General features: G+C 51.2%; 1 protein-coding gene across 1 annotated transcript in view; it reads left to right on the top strand.

Annotated features, from left to right (window-relative positions):
- The window catches only part of LOC140399406 (rho guanine nucleotide exchange factor 3-like), a 930630-nt gene that overhangs the window by 887421 nt on the left and 21281 nt on the right, over positions 1-21928 (top strand). Inside the window, exons 5-8 of the mRNA XM_072488985.1 lie at positions 317-478; positions 582-644; positions 10321-10417; positions 14023-14099. Of these exons, the coding sequence (XP_072345086.1) occupies positions 317-478; positions 582-644; positions 10321-10417; positions 14023-14099 (399 nt within the window). The remainder of the gene's footprint in view (positions 1-316; positions 479-581; positions 645-10320; positions 10418-14022; positions 14100-21928) is intronic.

The raw sequence follows: 21928 nt of genomic DNA, 5'->3' as shown, positions 1-21928 counted from the left end.
ATCTTGACAAATATATGAATAGGATGGGAATAGAAGGATACGGACCCAGGAAGTGTAGAAGATTGTAGTTTAGTCGGGCAGTATGGTCGGCACGGGCTTGGAGGGCCGAAGGGCCTGTTCCTGTGCTGTACATTTCTTTGTTCTTTCTTTATTCTTTGTTCTCCCCTCCCCCCCCTCCCCCCCCTACCCCCTTCCCCCCTCCCCCTCCCCCGCCCTCCCCTCCTCTTCGCCCCCCCCCCCCCAACCCCGGCCAGGAAATGCAGCAATTGTGCTCTCAATGACCAATCACCCTCAATTCTGTTTTGTTTCTAATCAGCGTCTGAGTTTTCGGACGGATACGCGTCCCGCATATTTCCCGTCTCGGTCCTGGGGCAAGAATTCTGGGGGATCCTCGAAATCCCGCAACTGCAAACTCTGGAGTGAGACGTTTGATACGGTCGGTGAGGAGCTTTCAACAAAAGAAATCAAACGCCAAGAGGTAGGAACCGGGAGGGAGGGAATGAGGAGGTGGAGGGACTGCAGAGCTGGGGAGTGGTGTGGGATCAGTGCCATTGAGTGAAATAATGTCTTTGTTGTTTCAGGTGATCTTTGAGTTGATGCAGGGAGAACAGGCGCTGATCGACGACCTGGGCATCACCAAGAAGGTGGGAGAAGGGGGGGCTGGGGAGAGGGGGCTGGGGAGAGGGGGGCTGGGGAGAGGGGGCTGGGGAGTGAGGGAGGGGGGCTGGGGCGAGAGGGCTGGGGAGAGTGGGACTGGGAGGGGGGGCTGGGAGAGGGGGGCTGGGGAGCGAGGGGAGGGGGGGCTGGGGAGAGGGGGGGCTGGGGAGAGGGGGGGCTGGGAGGAGGGGGGCTGGGAGGGGGGGCTGGGGAGAGGGGGCGCTGGGAGGAGGGGGGGCTGGGAGAGGGGGGCTGGGAGAGGGGGGGCTGGGGAGCGAGGGAGGGGGGGCTGGGGCGAGGGGAACTGGGAGAGGGGGGCTGGGGAGCGAGGGAGGGGGGGCTGGGGCGAGGGGGCTGAGGAGAGGGGGCTGGGGAGTGAGGGAGGGGGGCTGGGGCGAGAGGGCTGGGGAGAGGGGGACTGGGAGGGGGGCTGGGAGGGGGGGCTGGGGAGAGGGGGGCTGGGAGAGGGGGGGCTGGGAGAGGGGGGGAGGGGGGCTGGGGCGAGGGGGCTGGGGAGAGGGGGGACTGGGAGGGGAGGGGGGCTGGGGAGCGAGGGAGGGGGGCTGGGGCGAGGGGGCTGGGGAGAGGGGGACTGGGAGGGGAGGGGGGCTGGGGAGCGAGGGAGGGGGGCTGGGGCGAGGGGGACTGGGAGAGGGGGGGCTGGGGTGAGGGGGACTGGGAGAGGGGTCTGCGGGGTCTGCTTTCTGGTGATATTGGATTGGGGGACCAGGTCTGGGGGTAATGAGGTGTGAGGGGCCCTGTCTGGGGGGGGGACCCTGTCAGGGGTGGGGACCCGGTCGGGGGGGGGCGCTGACGGCGGAGGGGGTACCCTGTCTAGGAGTGTCAGTGGAAGACGATGAGGAATAGGAGCTGTGATCGGCCATTCGTCCCTCTTGACAGACTCCTCGATTCTCTGACTGATGGAGAATCGCAGCTTTAAATATCGACAAGGAGGCGGCCACACATTAGACAGACAAAGACAGAGGGGGGGGGAGGAGGGAAAAATAATCTTTGATCCAGATGATGTTTTTGGCACACTTTTCTACAAGGCAAAACCTGCAGATTAAAGTCTTTAGTTTACAGCCTGTAATGGTCTTATCTGTGGATTCATTCATTCAGGCACTCTGTAGATCCAGAAAAACCCAGAGGCTTTCTGGAGTGAGAGTCAGCACTCACAGTGGTCTTAGAACATGGAACATAGAACTGTACAGCACAGTACAGGCCCTTCGGCCCACCATGTTGTGCCGAACTAGTCTGAAACTAAGATCAAATCAACCTACTCCCAATCATTCTAGTGCCCTCCATGTGCCGATCCAATAACCGCTTGAAAGTTCCTAAAGTGTCCGACTCCACTACCATAGCTGGGAGTGCGTTCCACACCCAACCACTCTCTGAGTAAAGAACCTACCTCGGACATCCCTCCTATATCTCCCACCCTGAATCTTATAGTTATGCCCCCTTGTAACAGATACATCCACCCGAGGAAAAAGTCTCTGAATGTCCACTCTATCCCCCTCATCATCTTGTACACCTCAATTAAGTCACCTCTCATCCTCCTTCGCTCCAAAGAGAAAAGCCTTAGCTCCCTCAACCTTTCCTCATAAGACCTACCCTGCAAACCAGGCAGCATCCTGGTAAATCTCCTTTGCACCCTTTCCAATGCTTCCACATCCTTCCTATAATGAGGTGACCAGAACTGCACACAATACTCCAAATGTGGTCTAACCAAGGTCCTGTACAGTTGCAGCATAACCTCACGGCTCTTAAACTCAATCCCCCTGTTAATAAACGCTAACACACTATCGGCCTTCTTCACGGCTCTATCCACTTGGGTGGCAACTTTCAGAGATCTATGGACATGAACTCCGAGATCTCTCTGCTCCTCCACATTCTTCAGAACCCGGCCGTTGACCCTGTAATCCGCATTCAAATGTGTCCTAGCACAATGAATCACCTCGCACCTATCAGGGTTCAAGTCCTTGTGTTAAGAGTTAGCTGGATCCCGTTACCGTGCTGCCTGAATAAAACCTGAAACCAAATTCAAGCCTCTGCTTGAAAAGATTCCAGTCAGATCGGATCCAATCACCACCCACCAGGCAGAGCACAGCCTTTTGGGCCCATTCTTTGGCCACCAGCCAAATCAATCAAACTGAGTCCCCACCCCATCACTCTGTCACTGATGCCGGCCAATCTGCATCTTCTGTTTAAACAAGCACAGCCTTCCGGATTCTTCCTGCTTAATTAAAGATAAAGGCTGCTCGCCTTAAAGTCACATGTCCATTAATCGTCCATGGATCAAAAATGTAACGGCAAAATAGAATGGAAAATAAACAGGAAAGACCCTAAACCTATCAATATCTTTTTGCAAACTGTTTGTATCCCTCTGACAACTCGCAGTTCCACCTATTCCTGCCTCGTCTACAAATTTGGCAGTAGTATTTGCTTTCTTCCAAAGTCAGAACGCGGAACATACAGTGCAGAAGGAGGCCATTCGGCCCATCGAGTCTGCACCGACCCACATTAAGCCCTCACTTCCACCCTGTCCCCGTAACCCAATAACCCCTCCTAACCATTTGGACACTTAAGGGCAATTTATCGTGGCCAATCCACCTAACCTGCACGTCTTTGGACAGTGGGAGGAAACCGGAGCACCCGGAGGAAACCCACGCAGACACGGGGAGGACGTGCAGACTCCGCACAGACAGTGACCCAAGCCGGAATCGAACCTGGGACCCTGGAGCTGTGAAGCCACAGTGCTATCCACTTGTGCTACCATGCTGCCCACTAAGTCATTGATATAAATTGTAAACAGTTGCGGTTCCAGCACTGATCCCTGTGGAACCCCACTGGTTACAGGTCACCAACCTGAAAAAGACCCCTTATCCCCACTCGCTGTTTCCTGCCCATTCGCCAATACTCTGTCCGTACCAATATACTGCCTCCAATTCCATGGGCTCTTACCTCATGACCACCTTTTGTGGGGGACCTTGTCGAAGACCCTCTGGAAGTTCAAATGCAACATCTACTGGCTCCCCTCTACCCAGTCTGGTTCAGACCTCCTCGAAACACTCTTAATAAATTAGTCACACATACTTTCCCTTTCATGAATGAAGCCACGCTGACTCTGCTGGATTAGATCAGAGTTTCCAAATGTTACTCCCTGAATAATTGATTGCAACATTTGTCCAAAAATAGATGTTCGGCTGATTGGCCTATAGTTACCTGCTTTTTGCCTCTCTCCCGATTTGAATAGGGCTGTCACATTTTGAAAAGCGCTGTCACGTTGGCTGTTTCCCAATCCTCTGGTACTTCTCCAGAATCCAAGGATTTGGGGAAAATTTACAGCCAATGCATCCACTATCTCTGTCGCTACTTATATTCCCAGGAAGCAACCATCTGGGCCAGGAGGCTTTGCTGCATTGAGCTCCATTAGTTTGTCTGATACCACTTCTCTAGTGAGGGTGATGGGATTCATTCTTTCATATTCCTTTCCTCCAATGTAAAGACTGATTGATGCAAAATATGTTTACCGTGTCTGCCATTTCCTTGTCCTGATGATGATCTCCCCAGATTCATTTTCTAAGGGCGCATGTTCACTTTGATCACTCTCTTCCCTTTTATATATTTAAAGGAGCTCTTACTGTCAGTGTTTAGATTCCTCGCTAGTTTGCCCTCACAGTTTATTTACTCTCTTTATTATCTTTTTGGTCCTCCTTTGCTGGATTCTGAATTTATCCCAGTCTTTGGGGCTCTCACTGACTTTTGCCTCCTTATCTGTCTCCTTAACTTAATCCTCTCCTTAACTTCTTTAGTTAACCCTGGTCAGTTTATCCCACTCTTAGAATCGTTCCTCCTCATTGGGATATATTTTTGGGATATATTTTTGCTGATAGTCAGGAATGGTCTCCTCAAATATCTGTCACTCTTGATTACTTCTTTCCTGCTGAACTATCTGCCCAGTCCACTTCAGCTCACTCTATCCTCATTTAATTGTCATTCCCTTTATTTAAGTTAAACACAGTTGTTTCCGAGCCACGTTTCTCACTCTCAAACTGAATATTAAATTCCACCATGTTATGATCACTACTTCCGAGGGGATCTTTTACTCTGAGGCCATTTAATAAACCTGCCTTATTACCCATTACCAGAGCCAAGATTGCCTGTTCCCTGATTGGCTCCACCACCAATTGCACTTGGAAACTGTCCCTGACGCATTCTATCAATTTGTTGCTGTAATTACCCTTTCCAACTTGATTAACCCAATCAACATGAAGATTAAAGTTGCCCATAATTATTGCTCTATTCTTTTTACATGGTCCCATAGTTTGTTGATTTACTACAGCGTGGTTATTGTACACTACTCCTATCAATGTCTTCTTTTTTTACCTCCACCCAAACGGACTCCAGATCATCTAAACTGTCCTCATTTCATCTCTTGTTAACAGCACTACCCCACCACCTCTCCTTCCCTGCTGACCTTCCGAAAGGTCAAGTAACCCTGAACATCAAGTTTCCAGTTTTGGTCTCCTTGTAACCACGTTTCCGTAATGACTATGAGATTACGTCCATTTCTCTCGATTTCCTCTGTCAGTTTACCTTCCCAATGCCTCGTGCATTAAGATACAAAGCCTTGGGACTTGCCCTTTTTTGCCATTTATATCATCCTAACCTTTCTTTGTACGGTGTCCCTATTTGCCCCTCGCCCTTGATTACCCTGTCCACTGTTTCTGCATTTTACTGTTCTGTCTTTCACTACTGTCCTTGTCTCTCTTTCCTTGGCCCCCCTGTCCAGGTCCCCCCCCCCCCCCCATCCCCCCCCCCGCCCCCCCGCCATTCTAGTTTAAACCTCCCCCAACCACTCCAGCAAATGCTCCCCCTGGGAGATCAGTCCCGGTCCTGCCCAGGTGTAACCCGTCCAGTTTGTACAGGTCCCACCTCCCCCAGAACCCGTCCCAATGCCCCAGGAATCTGAACCCCTCCCCCTCACACCATCTCTTCAGCCACGTATTCATCCGATATATTCTGCTATTTGCACTCTGACTCGCACGTGGCACTGGCAGTAATCCTAGATTGCTACCTTTGAGATCCGACTCCTCAACTTACTTCTTAACTCCCTATATTCAAGTTTTAGAACCTCAACCCTTTTTTTACCTATGTTGTTTGTATCGATGTGAACCACGACCACTGGCTGTTCACCCTCCCCCTCCAGAATGTCCTGTACCCGCGCCGAGACATCCTTGACCCTAGCACCAGGGAGGCAACACACCATCCTGGAGTCTTGTTTGTGGCCACAGTAATGCCTGGCTATTCCCCTTATAATCGAATCCCTGATAATTATTGGTGGATGGTGTACTGGGGTGGGGGGAGGTAGCCATGTCAAGGGGGGCATTGGAGTGATGGGGGGGGGTCTTGTCTGTGGAGTGGGGGGTGCCCTGTCCGAGGGTATTGGGGTGGGGGTGGCCATGTCGGGGGGGTATTGGTGTTGGGGGTATTGGTGTTGGGGGTATTGGTATTGGGGGGTATTGGTATTGGGGGGTATTGGTGTTGGGGGTATTGGTGTTGGGGGGTATTGGTGTTGGGGGTAATGGTGTTGGGGGTTATTGGTATTGGGGGGGTATTGGTGTTGGGGGGTATTGGTATTGGGGGTATTGGACCAGAGGGGTACCAATATCCTGGGGGGAGGGGGTTTAAACTAGTTCAGCAGGGGCTTGGGAACCTGAATTGTAGCTCCAGTATACAGGAGGTTGAGAGTAGTGAGGTCATGAGTATTCAAAGTTGCAGGAGTGTACCGGCAGGCAGGAAGGTGGTTTAAAGTGTGTCTTCTTCAATGCCAGGAGCATCCGGAATAAGGTGAGTGAACTTGCGGCATGGGCTGGTACCTGGGACTTCGATGTTGTGGCCATTTTGGAGACATGGATAGAGCAGGGACAGGAACGGTTGTTGCAGGTGCCGGGGTTTGATATTTCAGTAAGCTCAGGGAAGGTGGTAAAAGAGGGGGAGGGGTGGCATTGTTAGTCAAGGACAGTATTACGGTGGCAGAAAGGACGTTTGATGAGGACTCGTCTACTGAGGTAGTGTGGGCTGAGGTTAGAAACAGGAAAGGAGAGGTCACCCTGTTAGGGGTTTTCTATAGGCCTCCGAAAAGTTCCAGAGATGTAGAGGAAAGGATTGCAAAGATGATTCTGGATAGGAGTGAAAGCAACAGGGTAGTTGTTATGGGGGACTTTAACTTTCCAAATATTGACTGGAAACGCTATAGTTTGAGTACTTTAGATGGGTCCGTTTTTGTCCAATGTGTGCAGAAGGGTTTCCTGACACAGTATGTAGATAGGCCAACGAGAGGCAAGGCCATATTGGATTTGGTACTGGGTAATGAACCAGGACAGATGTTAGATTTGGAGGTAGGTGAGCACTTTGGTGATAGTGACCACAATTCGATTACGTTTACTTTAGTGATGGAAAGGGATAGGTATATACCGCAGGGCAAGAGTTACAACTGGGGGAAAGGCAATTATGATGCGATGAGGCAAGACTTAGGATGCATCGGATGGAGACGAAAACTGCAGGGGATGGGCACAATTGAAATGTGGTGCTTGTTCAAGGAACAGCTACTGCGTGTCCTTGATAAGTATGTACCTGTCAGGCAGGGAGGAAGTGGTCGAGCGAGGGAACCGTGGTTTACTAAAGTAGCTGAATCACTTGTCAAGAGGAAGAAGGAGACTTATGTAAAGATGAGACGTGAAGGTTCAGTTAGGGCACTCGAGAGTTACAAGTTAGCTAGGAAGGACCTAAAGAGAGAGCTAAGAAGAGCCAGGAGGGGACATGAGAAGTCTTTGGCAGGTAGGATCAAGGATAACCCTAAAGCTTTCTATAGATATGTCAGGAATAAACGAATGACTAGGGTAAGAGTAGGGCCAGTCAAGGACAGTAGTGGGAAGTTGTGCGTGGAGTCCGAGGAGATAGGAGAGGTACTAAATGAATATTTTTCGTCAGTATTCACACAGGAAAAAGACAATGTTGTCGAGGAGAATACTGAGATTCAGGCTACTAGTCTAGAAGGGCTTGAAGTTCATAAGGAGGAGGTGTTAGCAATTCTGGAAAGTGTAAAAATAGATAAGTCCCCTGGGCCGGATGGGATTTATCCTAGGATTCTCTGGGAAGCTAGGGAAGAGATTGCTGAGCCTTTGGCTTTGATCTTTATGTCGTCATTGTCGACAGGAATAGTGCCAGACGACTGAAGGATAGCAAATGTTGTCCCCTTGTTCAAGAAGGGGAGTAGAGATAACCCCGGTAACTATAGACCAGTGAGCCTTACTTCTGTTGTGGGCAAAGTCTTGGAAAGGTTTATAAGAGATAGGGTGTATAATCATCTGGAAAGGAATAATTTGATTAGACATAGTCAACACGGTTTCGTGAAGGGTAGGTCGTGCCTCACAAACCTTATTGAGTTCTTTGAGAAGGTGACCAAACAGGTGGATGAGGGTAAAGTAGTTGATGTGGTGTATATGGATATCAGTAAAGCGTTTGATAAGGTTCCCCACGGTAGGCTACTACAGAAAATACGGAGGCATGGGATTCAGAGTGATTTAACAGTTTGGATCAGAAATTAGCTAGCTGAAAGAAGACAAAGGGTGGTGGTTGATGGGAAATGTTCAGACTGGAGTCCAGTTACTAGTGGTGTACCACAAGGATCTGTTTTGGGGCCACTGCTGTTTATCATTTTTATAAATGACCTGGAGGAGGGTGTCGAAGGATGGGTGAGTAAATTTGCAGATGACACTAAAGTCGGTGGAGTTGTGGACAGTGCGGAAGGATGTTACAAGTTACAGAGGGACATAGATAAGCTGCAGAGCTGGGCTGAGAGGTGGAAAATGGAGATTAATGCAGAAAAGCGTGAGGTGATTCATTTTTGAAGGAATAACAGGAAGACTGAGTACTGGGCTAATGGTAAGATTCTTGGCAGTGTGGATGAGCAGAGAGATCTCGGTGTCCATGTACATAGATCCCTGAATGTTGCCACCCAGGTTGAGAGGGTTGTTAAGAAGACCTATGGTGTGTTAGCTTTTATTGGTAGAGGGATTGAGTTTCGGAGCCATGAGGTCATGTTGCAGCTGTATAGGAAGGACGTGGAAGCATTGGAAAGGGTGCAGAGGAGATTTACCAGAATGTTGCCTGGTATGGAGGGAAGATCTTATGAGGAAAGGCTGAGGGACTTGAGACTGTTTTCGTTAGAGAGAAGGTTAAGATGTGACTTAATTGAGGCATACAAGATGATCAGAGGATTGGATAGGGTGGACAGTGAGAGCCTTTTTCCTCGGATGGTGATGTCTAGCACGAGGGGACATAGCTTTAAATTGAGGGGAGATAGATATAAGACAGATGTCAGAGGTATGTTCTTTACTCAAAGAGTAGTAAGTGTGTGGAACGCCCTGCCTGCAACAGTAGTGGACTCGCCAACACTAAGGGCATTCGAATAGTCACTGGATAGACATATGGACGATAAGGGGATGGTGTAGATGGGCTTTAGAGTGGGTTTCACAGGTAAGCGCAACATCGAGGGCCAAAGGGCCTGTACTGCGCTGTAATGTTCTATGTTCTATTGGTGTTGGGGGTATTGGGGGGTGCCAGTGTCTGGGAGCATTGGAGGGGTATTGGTGTTGAGGGGTATCGGTGTTGGGGGTATTGGTGTCTCTGTCTCTGTGTGTCTCTCTTTCTCTATGTCCCTCTCTGTCTGTCTCCTGTTTCCTCTCTCTCTCTCTCTTTCCGCTCTCTCTCGCTCTCTCTCTCTCTCTCTGTCTCTTTCTCTCTATCTGTGTGTGTGCGTCTCTGTGTGTGTGTCTCTCTCTCCCGGCCTCTCTCTCTCTCCCTGTCTCTCTATGTCTCTCTCTCTCTCTCTCTCTCCCTGCCTCTCTCTGTCTCTCTCTCTCTCCCTGCCTCTCTCTCTCTGTCTCTGTCCCTGTCTCTCTCTCTCGCTGCCTCTCTCTCTCTCTCTCTCTCTCTCTCCCTGCCTCTCTATGTCTCTCTCTCTCTCTCCGTCTCTCTCTCTGTCTCTCTTTCCGTCTCTCTCTCGCTCTCACTGATTTAGGGGCAGCACGGTGGCGCAGTGTTTAGCACTGCTGCCTCACGGCGCCGAGATCCCAGGTTCGATCCCGGCTCTGGGTCACTGTCTGTGTGGAGTTTGCACATTCTCCCAGTGTCTGCGTGGGTTTCACCCCCACAACCCAAAGGTGTGCAGGTTAGGTGGATTGGCCGCGCTAAATTGCCCCTTAATTGGAAAAAATTTATTGGGTTCTCTAAATTTAAAGGGTAGCACGGTAGCATTGTGGATAGCACAATCGCTTCACAGCTCCAGGGTCCCAGGTTCGATTCCCGGCTTGGGTCACTGTCTGTGCGGAGTCTGCACGTCCTCCCCGTGTCTGCGTGGGTTTCCTCCGGGTGCTCCGGTTTCCTCCCACAGTCCAAAGATGTGCAGGATGGGTGGATTGGCCATGATAAATTGCCCTTAGTGTTGGGTGGGGTTACGGGGTTATGGGGATAGGGTGGAGGTGTTGACCTTGGGTAGGGTGCTCTTTCCAAGAGCCGGTGCAGACTCGATGGGCCGAATGGCCTCCTTCTGCACTGTAAATTCTATGAATCTATGATTTAATTCTCTTTCTCCCCCAGGCGTATTTTGAACCGATGCTGAAACTCTGCATCATGTCCGAGGAGGAGCTGAACCAGATTTTCGGGAGTCTATATTCACTGATCCCATTGCACCAAGGTACAGACAGGGCAATAACAGGAATAAACCCCGTCCAAAAACACAGACAGGACCCTGACACTGAGACACACACACACACAGACACACACACTGTGTGTGTGTGTGTGTGTGAGTGTGTCTGTGTGTGTGTGTGTCTCAGTGTCAAGCAAAACCACCCCGGAGCCCGCCCGCGCCGCCTTGTCCCGCCGGTAAGAGAGGTGGTTTGATCCTCGCCGGCGGGACAGGCATTCCAGCAGCGGGACTTCGGCCCATCGCGGGCCGGAGAATCGCCAGGGGGGGGCCCGCCAAACGGCACGGCGCGATTCCCACCCCCGCCGAATATCCGGGGCCGGAGAATTCGGCAACCGGCGGGGGCGGGATTTTCGCCAGCCCCCAGCGATTCTCCGACCCGGCGGGGGGTCGGGGAATCCCGGCCAGGATTTTAAGTTGAACAGCATTTGTTTTGCCAAATGGTGTTTGATTTAGAAGTCAATTCGATCTGTTCTTTAAAAGATCGCTCCCCAAACGTCCCTTCCAGCCAGTAACCTGTTATGTTTACTTTATTTATAAGTGGCATTTGAACTGTATTGGGTTGCTTAATTGGAATTAGTGGCAGATATCGATAGTAAGTTCAAGTTTTTCCTTGAGTTTAAGAACTGTTTAACTGATAATTGTAACACTATTTGTTTGATGCTAATGTAGTTTATTCTGTGTTTAAATTAGAGTTTGTTTTAACATGAAAGATGCCGATTAGTCAGAATCATCGCTCGGGGGCGAAGTGTCGTTTTCCTCACAGCTTCACAAATAGAAACATTGTTTGAGCTTCTCCTCCGATATCATAACAAATGTCAGGGTCTGCTCCGGGATCCGAACATGCCACACGTCGCGCACAAACACACGTCACGCACAAACACACGTCACGCACAAACACATGTCTCGCACAAACACACGTCACGCACAAACACACATCTAGCACAAACACACGTCACGCACAAACACACGTCACGCACAAACACATGTCTCGCACAAACACACGTCACGCACAAACACACGTCACGCACAAACACACGTCACGCACAAACACACGTCTCGCACAAACACACGTCACGCACAAACACACATCTAGCACAAACACACGTCACGCACAAACACACGTCTCGCACAAACACACGTCTCGCACAAACACACGTCTCGCACAAACACACGTCTCGCACAAACACACGTCTCGCACAAACACACGTCTCGCAAACACACGTCTCGCACAAACACACGTCTCGCACAAACACACGTCTCGCACAAACACACGTCTCGCACAAACACACATCTCGCACAAACACACGTAACGCACAAACACACGTCTCGCACAAACAAACATCTCGCACAAACACACATCTCGCACAAACGCACGTCACGCACAAACAAACATCTCGCACAAACACACGTCACGCACAAACACACGTCACGCACAAACACACATCTCGCACAAACACACGTCACGCACAAACACATCTCGCACAAACTCACGTCACGCACAAACAAACATCTCGCACAAACAAACATCTCGCACAAACAAACATCTCGCACAAACACACGTCTCGCACAAACACACATCACGCACAAACACACATCTCGCACAAACACACATCTCGAACAAACACACGTCACGCATAAACACACATCTCGCACAAACAAACATCTCGCACAAACACACGTCTCGCACAAACACATGTCTCGCACAAACACACGTCACGCACAAACACACATCTCGCACAAACAAACATCTCGCACAAACACACGTCTCGCACAAACAAACATCTCGCACAAATACACATCTCGCACAAACATCTCGCACAAACACACATCTCGCACAAACATCTCGCACAAACATCTTGCACAAACAAACATCTCGCACAAACACACGTCTCGCACAAACACGTCTCGCACAAACACACATCTCGCACAAACAAACATCTCGCACAAACACACGTCCCGCACAAACACACGTCTCGCACAAACAAACATCTCGCACAAACACACGTCATGCACAAACACACATCTCGCACAAACACACGTCTCGCACAAACACAGGTCTCGCACAAACACACGTCACGCACAAACACACATCTCGCACAAACACACATCTCGCACAAACACACATCACGCACAAACAAACATCTCGCACAAACACACATCACGCACAAACACACATCTCGCACAAACAAACGTCTCGCACAAAGACACGTCTTGCACAAACACGTCTCGCACAAACACACGTCACGCACAAACACACATCTCGCACAAACAAACATCTCGCACAAACACACATCTCGCACAAACATCTCGCACAAACACATGTCTCGCACAAACACACGTCTCACACAAACACACGTCGCGCACAAACACACGTCGCGCACAAACACACGTCACACACAAACACACGTCTCGCACAAACACACGTCTCGCACAAACACACGTCTCGCACAAACACACGCCTCGCACAAACACACGTCTCGCACAAACACACGTCTCGCACAAACACACGTCTCGCACAAACACACGTCTCGCACAAACACACATCTCGCACAAACACACGACTCGCACAAACACACGTCACGCACAAACACACGTCTCGCACAAACACACGTCACGCACAAACACACGTCTCGCACAAACACACGTCACGCACAAACACACGTCTCGCACAAACACACGTCACGCACAAATACATGTCTCGCACAAACACACGTCTCGCACAAACACACGTCTCGCACAAACACACGTCTCGCACAAACACATGTCTCGCACAAACACACGTCTCGCACAAACACATATCTCGCACAAACACACGTCTCGCACAAACACAAATCATGCACAAACACACGTCTCACACAGACACACATCACGCACAAACACATGTCTCGCACAAACACACATCTCGCACAAACACACGTCTCGCACAAACACACATCAGACACAAACACACGTCACGCACAGACACACGTCGCGCACCAACACACGTCACGCACAAACACACATCTCGCACAAACACACGTCTCGTACAAACACACGTCACGCACAAATACATGTCACACACAAACACACATCTCGCACAAACACACATCTCGCACAAACATACGTCACGCACAAACACACGTCACGCACAAACACACGTCACACACAACACATCTCGCACAAACACACGTCACGCACAAACACACGTCACGCACAAACACAAGTCACACACAAACACAAGTCACACACAAACACACATCTCGCACAAACACACATCTCGCACAAACACACATCACGCACAAACACACATCTCGCACAAACACACGTCTCGCACAAACACACGTCTCGCACAAACACCGTCACGCACAAACACACGTCTCGCACGAATAAGCCATGCGCGCACACATGACCACTCCTACACCCCCCCACATCCATTACCACACCCACCCCGCCCACACACACTCACATCCACTGCCCCCACACTCACAGACATCCACCCACACCCTCCCCATTCCCACCGTCCCCCGCTTACCCATACCCACACACACCCTTACCCCACAGGCCCTCACCGTGTACTGTTTAATGTTCTGCCTTAATTCCTGCTTCACACACAGACCTCCTCAGTCGCCTCCAGCAGGTCCGCAGAGCCGACGGGACAGTTTATGAAGTTGGCCGCACTCTGGTCGATTGGGTGAGTTCCCCGTGTGAGCTTTTCGGACATCACTGATTGCACCCAACCCCCCCAATCACCCACCCCCCCCCAATAACTCCCCCCATCAGCCCCCATCACCCACCCCATCACCTCCCTCACCCATCACCCCCCCATCACCCCCACCCATCCCAATCACGCATCACCCCCCTCCCATCCAACCCCCCCAATCACCCCCCTCCCACCCATCACTCCCCATCACCCCCCTCCCACCCATCACTCCCCCATCACCCGCACTTCACCCCCATCACCCCCCTCCCACCCATCACCCACACTTCACCCCCATCATCCCCCTCCCACCCATCACCCCATCACCCACACTTCACCCCCATTACCCCTCACCCGCCCATCACCAACCCCCCCTTCACCCCCCCTTAACCAACTCCTGTCCCCTTGACCAAAACCCCCCTCCAGACCACCTCCTCCCCTTCCTCCTCCCAAACCCGCTCCCCCTCCCCCTCCTCCGTTCCCTCCCCCTGCCCTCCCCGCTACATCCCCACCTCTCCTCCCTCCTCCCTCCCCACCTCCCCTCCCTCTGTCCCCACCCTCCCACCCCTCTCCCCTCCCTCCATCCTCTCCACCCTCCTCTCCCTCCCTCCCCCTCCATCCCCACCACCCCACCCTCCCTCCCTCCATTCTCACCCACCTCCCCTCCCTCCTCCCCTCCATCCCCTCCCTTCCATCCCCACATCTGCTCCCTCAATCTCCCTCTATCCCCTCCCCTCCCTCCCTTCTCTCTCTCCCCAGCTCTCTCTCTCTCCCCGTCACTCTCCCCCAGTCTCGCTCTCTGTTTCCCTCCCTCTCTCTCTGTTTCCCTCCCTCTCTCTCTGTTTCCCTCTCTCCCTTACTCACTCTCTCTCTCTTTCTCTCTCTGTTTCCCTCTCTCCCTCTCTCTCAGTTTCCCTCTCTCCCTCACTCACTCTCTCTCTGTTTCCTTCCCTCTCTCTCTCTGTCTCTCCCTCACTCACTCTCAATTCCTCTCTTTCTCTCACTCTCTCTCTCTGTTTCACTGTCTCTCTCTCTCTCTCCCTCACTCACTCTCTCTCTCTCTCACAGTTCCCTCTCCTCACTCATTCTCTCTCGGTTTCCCTCTCTCACTCACTCACTCATTCACTCTCTCTCAGTTTCCCTCTCTCCTTCACTCTCTCACTCACACTCTCTCTCTTTCAGTTTCCCCCTCTCCGTCACTCTCTCTCTCTCTCTCTCTGTTTTTCTCTCTCTCTCTCTCTCTCAGTTCCCCTTGATTTGTTATATTGTGGGTGTAACAGAAGCGGCTGCCTTATGGCGCGCTTTACAAAGGAAGGTTCAGACGTGGAGATAACTTCAACACATTTATTAAACTATTTACACTTCTATTACTCGGGATTGACACTACTGCTAATCCTACTATAACGACCCAGACTGACTAACCAGTTGCTGCAATCCACGTGGTGGGAGTGATATTGAATCAACCCTGTGTCTGTACTCACTGACTGTCTCCACTGGAAAGAGGCAGATCATGTGTGTGGTGCCCTTTATATATGGGTTGGTGTAATGCCCCCCTGTGGTCGTGTCACCTCTGTGTGTATCGCGAATGTCCATTGGTCGTGTCCTATCTACTTGATCTATTGGTTGAGTGTGTGTGTGTGTGATGTTTCTGGTGCTCCCTCTAGTGTCTACCTAGCCTACATGTATCCATTAACCCCTTGTGTATTTACAGTGATGCACATCACCACATCCCCCCTTTTTTATATGTTACATATTTTCTGTACACTTTAAGGCAATTGAACAAAGAACAGGTAGATAGGTTAAGGTATATACAAGTCATGGGAACAGTGATTAAACAATAAGTCCAAATCATTCGTGTGAGTCCAAACACCATCAATCATCATGGTCAAATGTCTCTCTTGGTTATGAACGCCATCAACATCCCTGTGCCACAGGGACCAAGAAGTGGTCAAATCACTTCGCTGTCTGATTCGGAGTCCCTTTCTTTTTCCGATGTTTGTGATGGTGCTGTCGGATGGCATCTTGTAGCTGATAAGGTGTTGACGTTGAAGAGGTACCATCAACAGTATCATTTGAGGTCATGGATGTGCCATATGTTGAAGTTGGATAAGACTGTGCATACTGGTTCTGGCCACGTGCTGTGCTGGAAGGGTGATCCTGCTGAGAAGCGTTGAAGCTTGTCCAATTGGAAACAGAATTGCTGCTGGCATAAATACCTGGGGATGGTGTGAAACGAGAACCTTGCATCTGATAGGAATGTGCCGTCTGGCCAGGCTGGGGTGCAGAAAATCCTGGGCTGTAACTAAGGCATCCAGTCTGTAGTGCAGATTGCGCTGGCGGTAGTCCCCCTTCGGTCTTGATTCCATTAGTGGGCAATCCGTAGAGCTGGCCTGTTTGAGAATATGCTGCATAAACTGCTGGCTGCTGCATGCCTGAATACTGGGTTTGTCCAGCATGAGCTGTCATTGGCTGCACTGCCGGTGTGGAACAAATGTGTGGATACAGCTGTGGTGAAAATTGGTGTATTCCTCTTGGACTGTAGCCGCTGCTTGTTATTACTGACCCAGTGTAATTGTAAAGTGATCCATCTCCTGTCGTTGTGGCATCTGCTGTCACCCTGAGCGTGCCATCACTGAGGTTGCGGCACTCCCTGTCTGGAGTAAAGTCCGGCTTACGTGAATCAGAGTCGGCGTTTGGTTGCTCCCATCTGGAGTCTGGTCTGTTTTAACTGAGTCAGTGTTGGTTTGTTGATGCTCCCCGCCCGGAGTCTTAGCAGGTTCACTGGAGTCAGCTGAGATTTCTTGAAGCTGCACGTCTGGAGTCGGAACATGCGGGAATGCATTGACTTGTGGCGCGGTTCGAGCGAATGAGGGTGGAAGTAGTGTGGTGTCACCGGAGTCACCAGTGGTCTCACAGTGATCGTCGAGTGCCTCTGTACACACTAGCTGTCACTTTGCACATCTTGCATGGGAAGTGGGATGCTGTCGTCACTCGTCCCACATACCGTGGGTATATTCTCAGTAGCTGCTTGTTATTCACTTAGGGTGGGGTAAATTGTCAGAGTCTTCATCTGGTGGTGCAAACAATGTGGGTGGACTGTCATTGTCTTGCTGTTGTCCTTCATTTGGGCTTGGACTGTCATCGTCGCTTTGTTCTTCACTGTAGCATGATAGACCGTCATGGTCGTCCTGCTGTGCACTGGAGCGTGGTAGACTGTTATAGTCTTCTTGCTGTTTACGTGAGCATGGCAGACTTGCATCGTCTGCTGCTAGTTGGTCAGAGGAGGTTGCTAGACCCTCATGGTCTTGTGTGTGCAAGGACTGCGCATCGGAGTCTTGCGTTGCTTGTATCGTGGAGGCTGTCCACGAGCTCGCTGCGGAGGCTTGTGACACTAGAGTCACTTCTTGTTCGTGCAAGGACTGCGCTCTGGAGTCTTGCGTGTCTTCTTTCGTGGAGTCGGGAACCCTGAGCGGTGCGTGGACCACGCTCTGTGTGGCAGCAGTCCGCTCTCTGTGGGCGTGTACCGCTCTCTGTCTCTTGGCGTCAGGCCGCAGCCTCATCCTGCACTCACGAGTTGGGATGTCATATCTGCTGGGCTGAAGATCCTCAAATCCGAAGAACGAATCCGCGTCTGCGGCAGATTCAATACGGAGGTCGCCAATGTGCAACACGTCCAGTTGCGATTCAGATTTGGTACTGGGGTAGTCTCCCAAGGTGAAAGGTTCGTCCGAGTCGTAGTCTTCTAGGACCATGTCATCACTGTTTGCGTCGGAGCTGGCATTGGGCTCACGAGGTCCAGAGAAAATGTAACGGTCGGTATCGAAGTATTCAAGGTCGGAATCATCGGTTTGGGCGTAGGTAACTGCTTGTTGCAGGGTTCTTCGGAGGTTAATTTCATTCCTGGTTCAATTTGAGGCATTGTGCTGTCATTCCAGGTGAAGGAAGGTTGTTTTACGGCTTTAAAAGATGTTTTCTTTGAATTGGGACGTTTCCCCTTTAAACGGGCGTGGTCCGGGGCCTCTGATGTCATGACGCATGTGACGTAGTGCGTAGGAAGCGATTGCGCTTGTGCAAATCGCTGTTCCTTTACCGATGGCCATTTTCGTGACTGCGCATGCGCGCCGTCTCGCGCATGCGCAAATGGACCTTCCTGTTCTGCGCGCTTCTCGCGCAACTGCGCAAGCCTCGCGCAACTGCGCAAGCGCAGTCCCTTTAGAAAGATGGCCGCCGACCAAAATTGTTCTGTGCTCCGGGATCTCGGCCTCGAGGTGAGTACTGGCGCTTCTCTTACCTTTTCTTGCTGGTTGGAGTGTGTTTTCCTCACAGTATTTGCCGAATTTGTCCAGGACTGCCTGGAAGTCGCTCCTGTTTTGCGTTTTGGAGAAGTTGAATTTTTAAAAGATTTCTCCGGCTCTGGCACCGGCGATGGTGAGGGGAAGCTCTGTCTTTTCAGCATCGGCCACGTCTTCTAGTTCGGCTGCTACCAGGAAGATTTCAGACCTTTGCCGGAACACCCGCCAGTTTTCGCGGAGATCGCCGTGGCACTGGAGCTGCTGCGGAACCCGGATCTCGAACACCTTGCCTGGGTATCGTTGCTGGTTGGCACCGTACGCTGAGGTATGGCTATCTGGATTGAAACAGTTCAGTCCTGGTACCATGTCTTGTTATGTTGTGGGTGTAACAAAAGCGGCTTCCTTGTGGCGCACTTGACAAAGGAAGGTTCAGACGTGGAGATAACTTCAACACGTTTATTAAACTATTTACACTTCTATTACTCGGGTTCGACACTACTGCTAATCCTACTATAGCTACCCAGACAGACTAACCAGCTGCTGCAATCCACGTGGTGGGTGATATATAGAATCAACCCTGTGTCTGTACTCACTGACTGTCTCCACTGGAAAGAGGCAGATCATGTGTGTGGTGTCCTTTATCTATGGGTTGGTGTAATGCCCCCCTGTGGTCGTGTCACCTCTGTGTGTATCGTGAATGTCTATTGGTCGTGTCCTATCTAACTGATCTATTGGTTGAGTGTGTGTGTGTGTGATGTTTCTGGTGCTCCCTCTAGTGTCTAGCTAGCCTACATGCATTTACATTGATGCACATCACCACACCCCTCACTCACTGTCTCTCTCTGTTTTTCCTCTCTCTCTCTCTCTGTCTCTCCCTCACTCACTCTCTCTCTGTTTCCCTCACTCACTCACTCTCCCTCTCTCTGTTTCCCTCACTCACTCACTCACTCTCTCTGTTTCCCTCTCTCTCTCTCTCTGTGTCTCTCCCTCACTCACTCTCTGTTTCCCTCACTCACTCTCTCTCGCTGTTTCCCTCAGTTTCCCTCTCTCCCTCACTCACTCACTCTCTCTCTCTGTTTCCCTCTCACTCTCTCTCTCACTCTCAGTTTCCCTCTTTCTCTCTCCCTCTGTTTCCCTCCCTCCCTCACTCTCTCCCTCAATCACTCTCTCTCTCTCTGTTTCCCTCTCTCCCTCACTCATTCTCTCTCTCTCTGCTTCCCTCACTCACTCTCTCTGTTTCCCTCTCTCCCTCACTCACTATCTGTTTCCCTATCTCACTCACTCTCTCTCTTTTTCCCTCACTCACACTCTCTCTCTCTCTCTGTTTCCCTCTCACTCACTCTCTCACTCCCACACTAACTCACTCTCTCCCTGTTTCCCTCTCTCGCTCTCTCTCTCTCACACCCATACTCACTCTCTCTACCTGTTATCTCGCTCACTCACACTCTCCCTGTTTCCCTCTCTCACTCACTCCCACTCACTCTCTCTCTCGCTCTGTTTCTCACACTCACTCTCTCTCTCTTTCACTCACTCCCACACTCACTCTCTCTCTCTCTGTTTCCCACACTCACTCACTCTCTCTCTCTCTCTCTGTTTCCCACACTCACTCCCTTTCTCTTTCACTCACTCCCACACTCACTCACTCTCTCTCTCTGTTTCCCTCTCCTCACTCACTCTCTCTATCTCAGTTTCCCACACTCATTCTCTCTCTCTCTCTCTCACTCCCACACTCACTCACTCCCTCACTGACTCACTCTTTCTCTCAGTTCCCCTCTCCTCACTCACTCTCTCTCTTTCTCTCTCTCTGTTTCCCTCTCTCACTCACTCCCACACTGACTCACTCTCTCTCTCTCTCTGTTTCCCTCTCTCGCTCTCTCTCTCTCGCTCCCACACTCTCACATTCTCTCTCTCTCTGTTTTCCTCTCTCTCACTCCCACTCACTCTCTCTCTCTCTCAGTCACTCCTGTAGATCTTTACATGGGTATGTCCAGAAGGGGTTGATGGGAAATGGAAAGATCACTAGGGGGCAGCACTGGGGGGTATAAAAGGGGGAAGCAAGCAGCCCTCTGGTCTCTTTGTGCTGATTAGACTGTGAGGAGAGCAGAGATTTAGCTCAGGGCTGCTAGTGTGGCCAGGCCTAGTTGTTGGATGGGCTGCTAGTGTGGCCAGGCCTAGTTGTTGGATGTAAAAGTTGTAACCTTGCTACTAGTATAGTTCTTAAAGTAAGAACTCACGCAGTTGTTAAGTTCTGTGACTCAATAAACCTTACATAAACTTCGGGTCAACTTTGAGCCTTCTTCCAGAAGCCTCTGCTGTAATTGGAATGAGTAGCACATGTTACCTAACACACACAGGTAACAAAACTCCCACTCACTCTCTCCCTCTCAGTCACTCCCGCACTGTCACTCCCACACTCACTCTCTCTCTCTCTGTCACTCCCGCACTGTCACTCCCACACTCACTCTCTCCCGCACTGTCACTCCCACACTCTCTCTCTCTGTCACTCCTGCACTCACTCTCTCTCTCTGTCACTCCCACACTCACTCTCTCTCTCTCTGTCACTCCCGCACTCACTCTCTCCCTCTCAGTCACTCCCGCGCTGTCACTCCCGCACTCACTCTCTCTCTCTCTCTCTGTCACTCCCACTCTCTCTCTCTCTCTCTCTCTGTCACTCCCACACTCTCTCTCCCTCTCAGTCACTCCCGCACAGTCACTCCCACACTCTCTCTCTCTCTCTCTCTGTCACTCCCACACTCACTCTCTCTCCCTCTCAGTCACTCCCGCACTGTCACTCCCACACTCTCTCTCTCCCTCTCAGTCACTCCCGCACTGTCACTCCCGCAGTCACTCTCTCTCTCTCTGTCACTCCTTCACTCTCTCCCCCTCTCAGTCACTCCCGCACTGTCACTCCCGCAGTCACTCTCTCTCTCTCTGTCACTCCCGCACTCACTCTCTCCCTCTCAGTCACTCCCGCGCTGTCACTCCCACATTCACTCTCTCTCTGTCACTCCCACACTCACTCTCTCTCTCTCTCTGTCACTCCCACACTCTCTCTCTCCCTCTCAGTCACTCCCGCGCTGTCACTCCCACATTCACTCTCTCTCTCTCTGTCACTCCCACACTCACTCTCTCTCTCTCTCTGTCACTCCCGCACTCACTCGCTCCCTCTCAGTCACTCCCGCACTGTCACTCCCACATTCTCTCTCACCCTCTCAGTCACTCCCGCACTCACTCTCTCTCTCTCTGTCACTCCCTCACTCACTCTCTCTCTCTCTCTCTGTCACTCCCACACTCACTCTCTCTCTCTCTCTCTCTGTCACTCCCACACTCACTCTCTCCCTCTCAGTCACTCCCGCACTGTCACTCCCGCACTCACTCTCTCTCTCTCTGTCACTCCCTCACTCACTCTCTCTCTCTCTCTGTCACTCCCACACTCTCTCTCTCCCTCTCAGTCACTCCCGCACTGTCACTCCCGCACTCACTCTCTCTCTGTCACTCCCACACTCACTCTCTCTCTCTCTCTGTCACTCC

Source organism: Scyliorhinus torazame, chromosome 22 (assembly GCF_047496885.1).
Source record: "Scyliorhinus torazame isolate Kashiwa2021f chromosome 22, sScyTor2.1, whole genome shotgun sequence".
NCBI lineage: Eukaryota > Metazoa > Chordata > Chondrichthyes > Carcharhiniformes > Scyliorhinidae > Scyliorhinus > Scyliorhinus torazame.
Note: the sequence above shows the minus strand (reverse complement) of the source record. Positions and strands in the feature narration are given on the sequence as shown.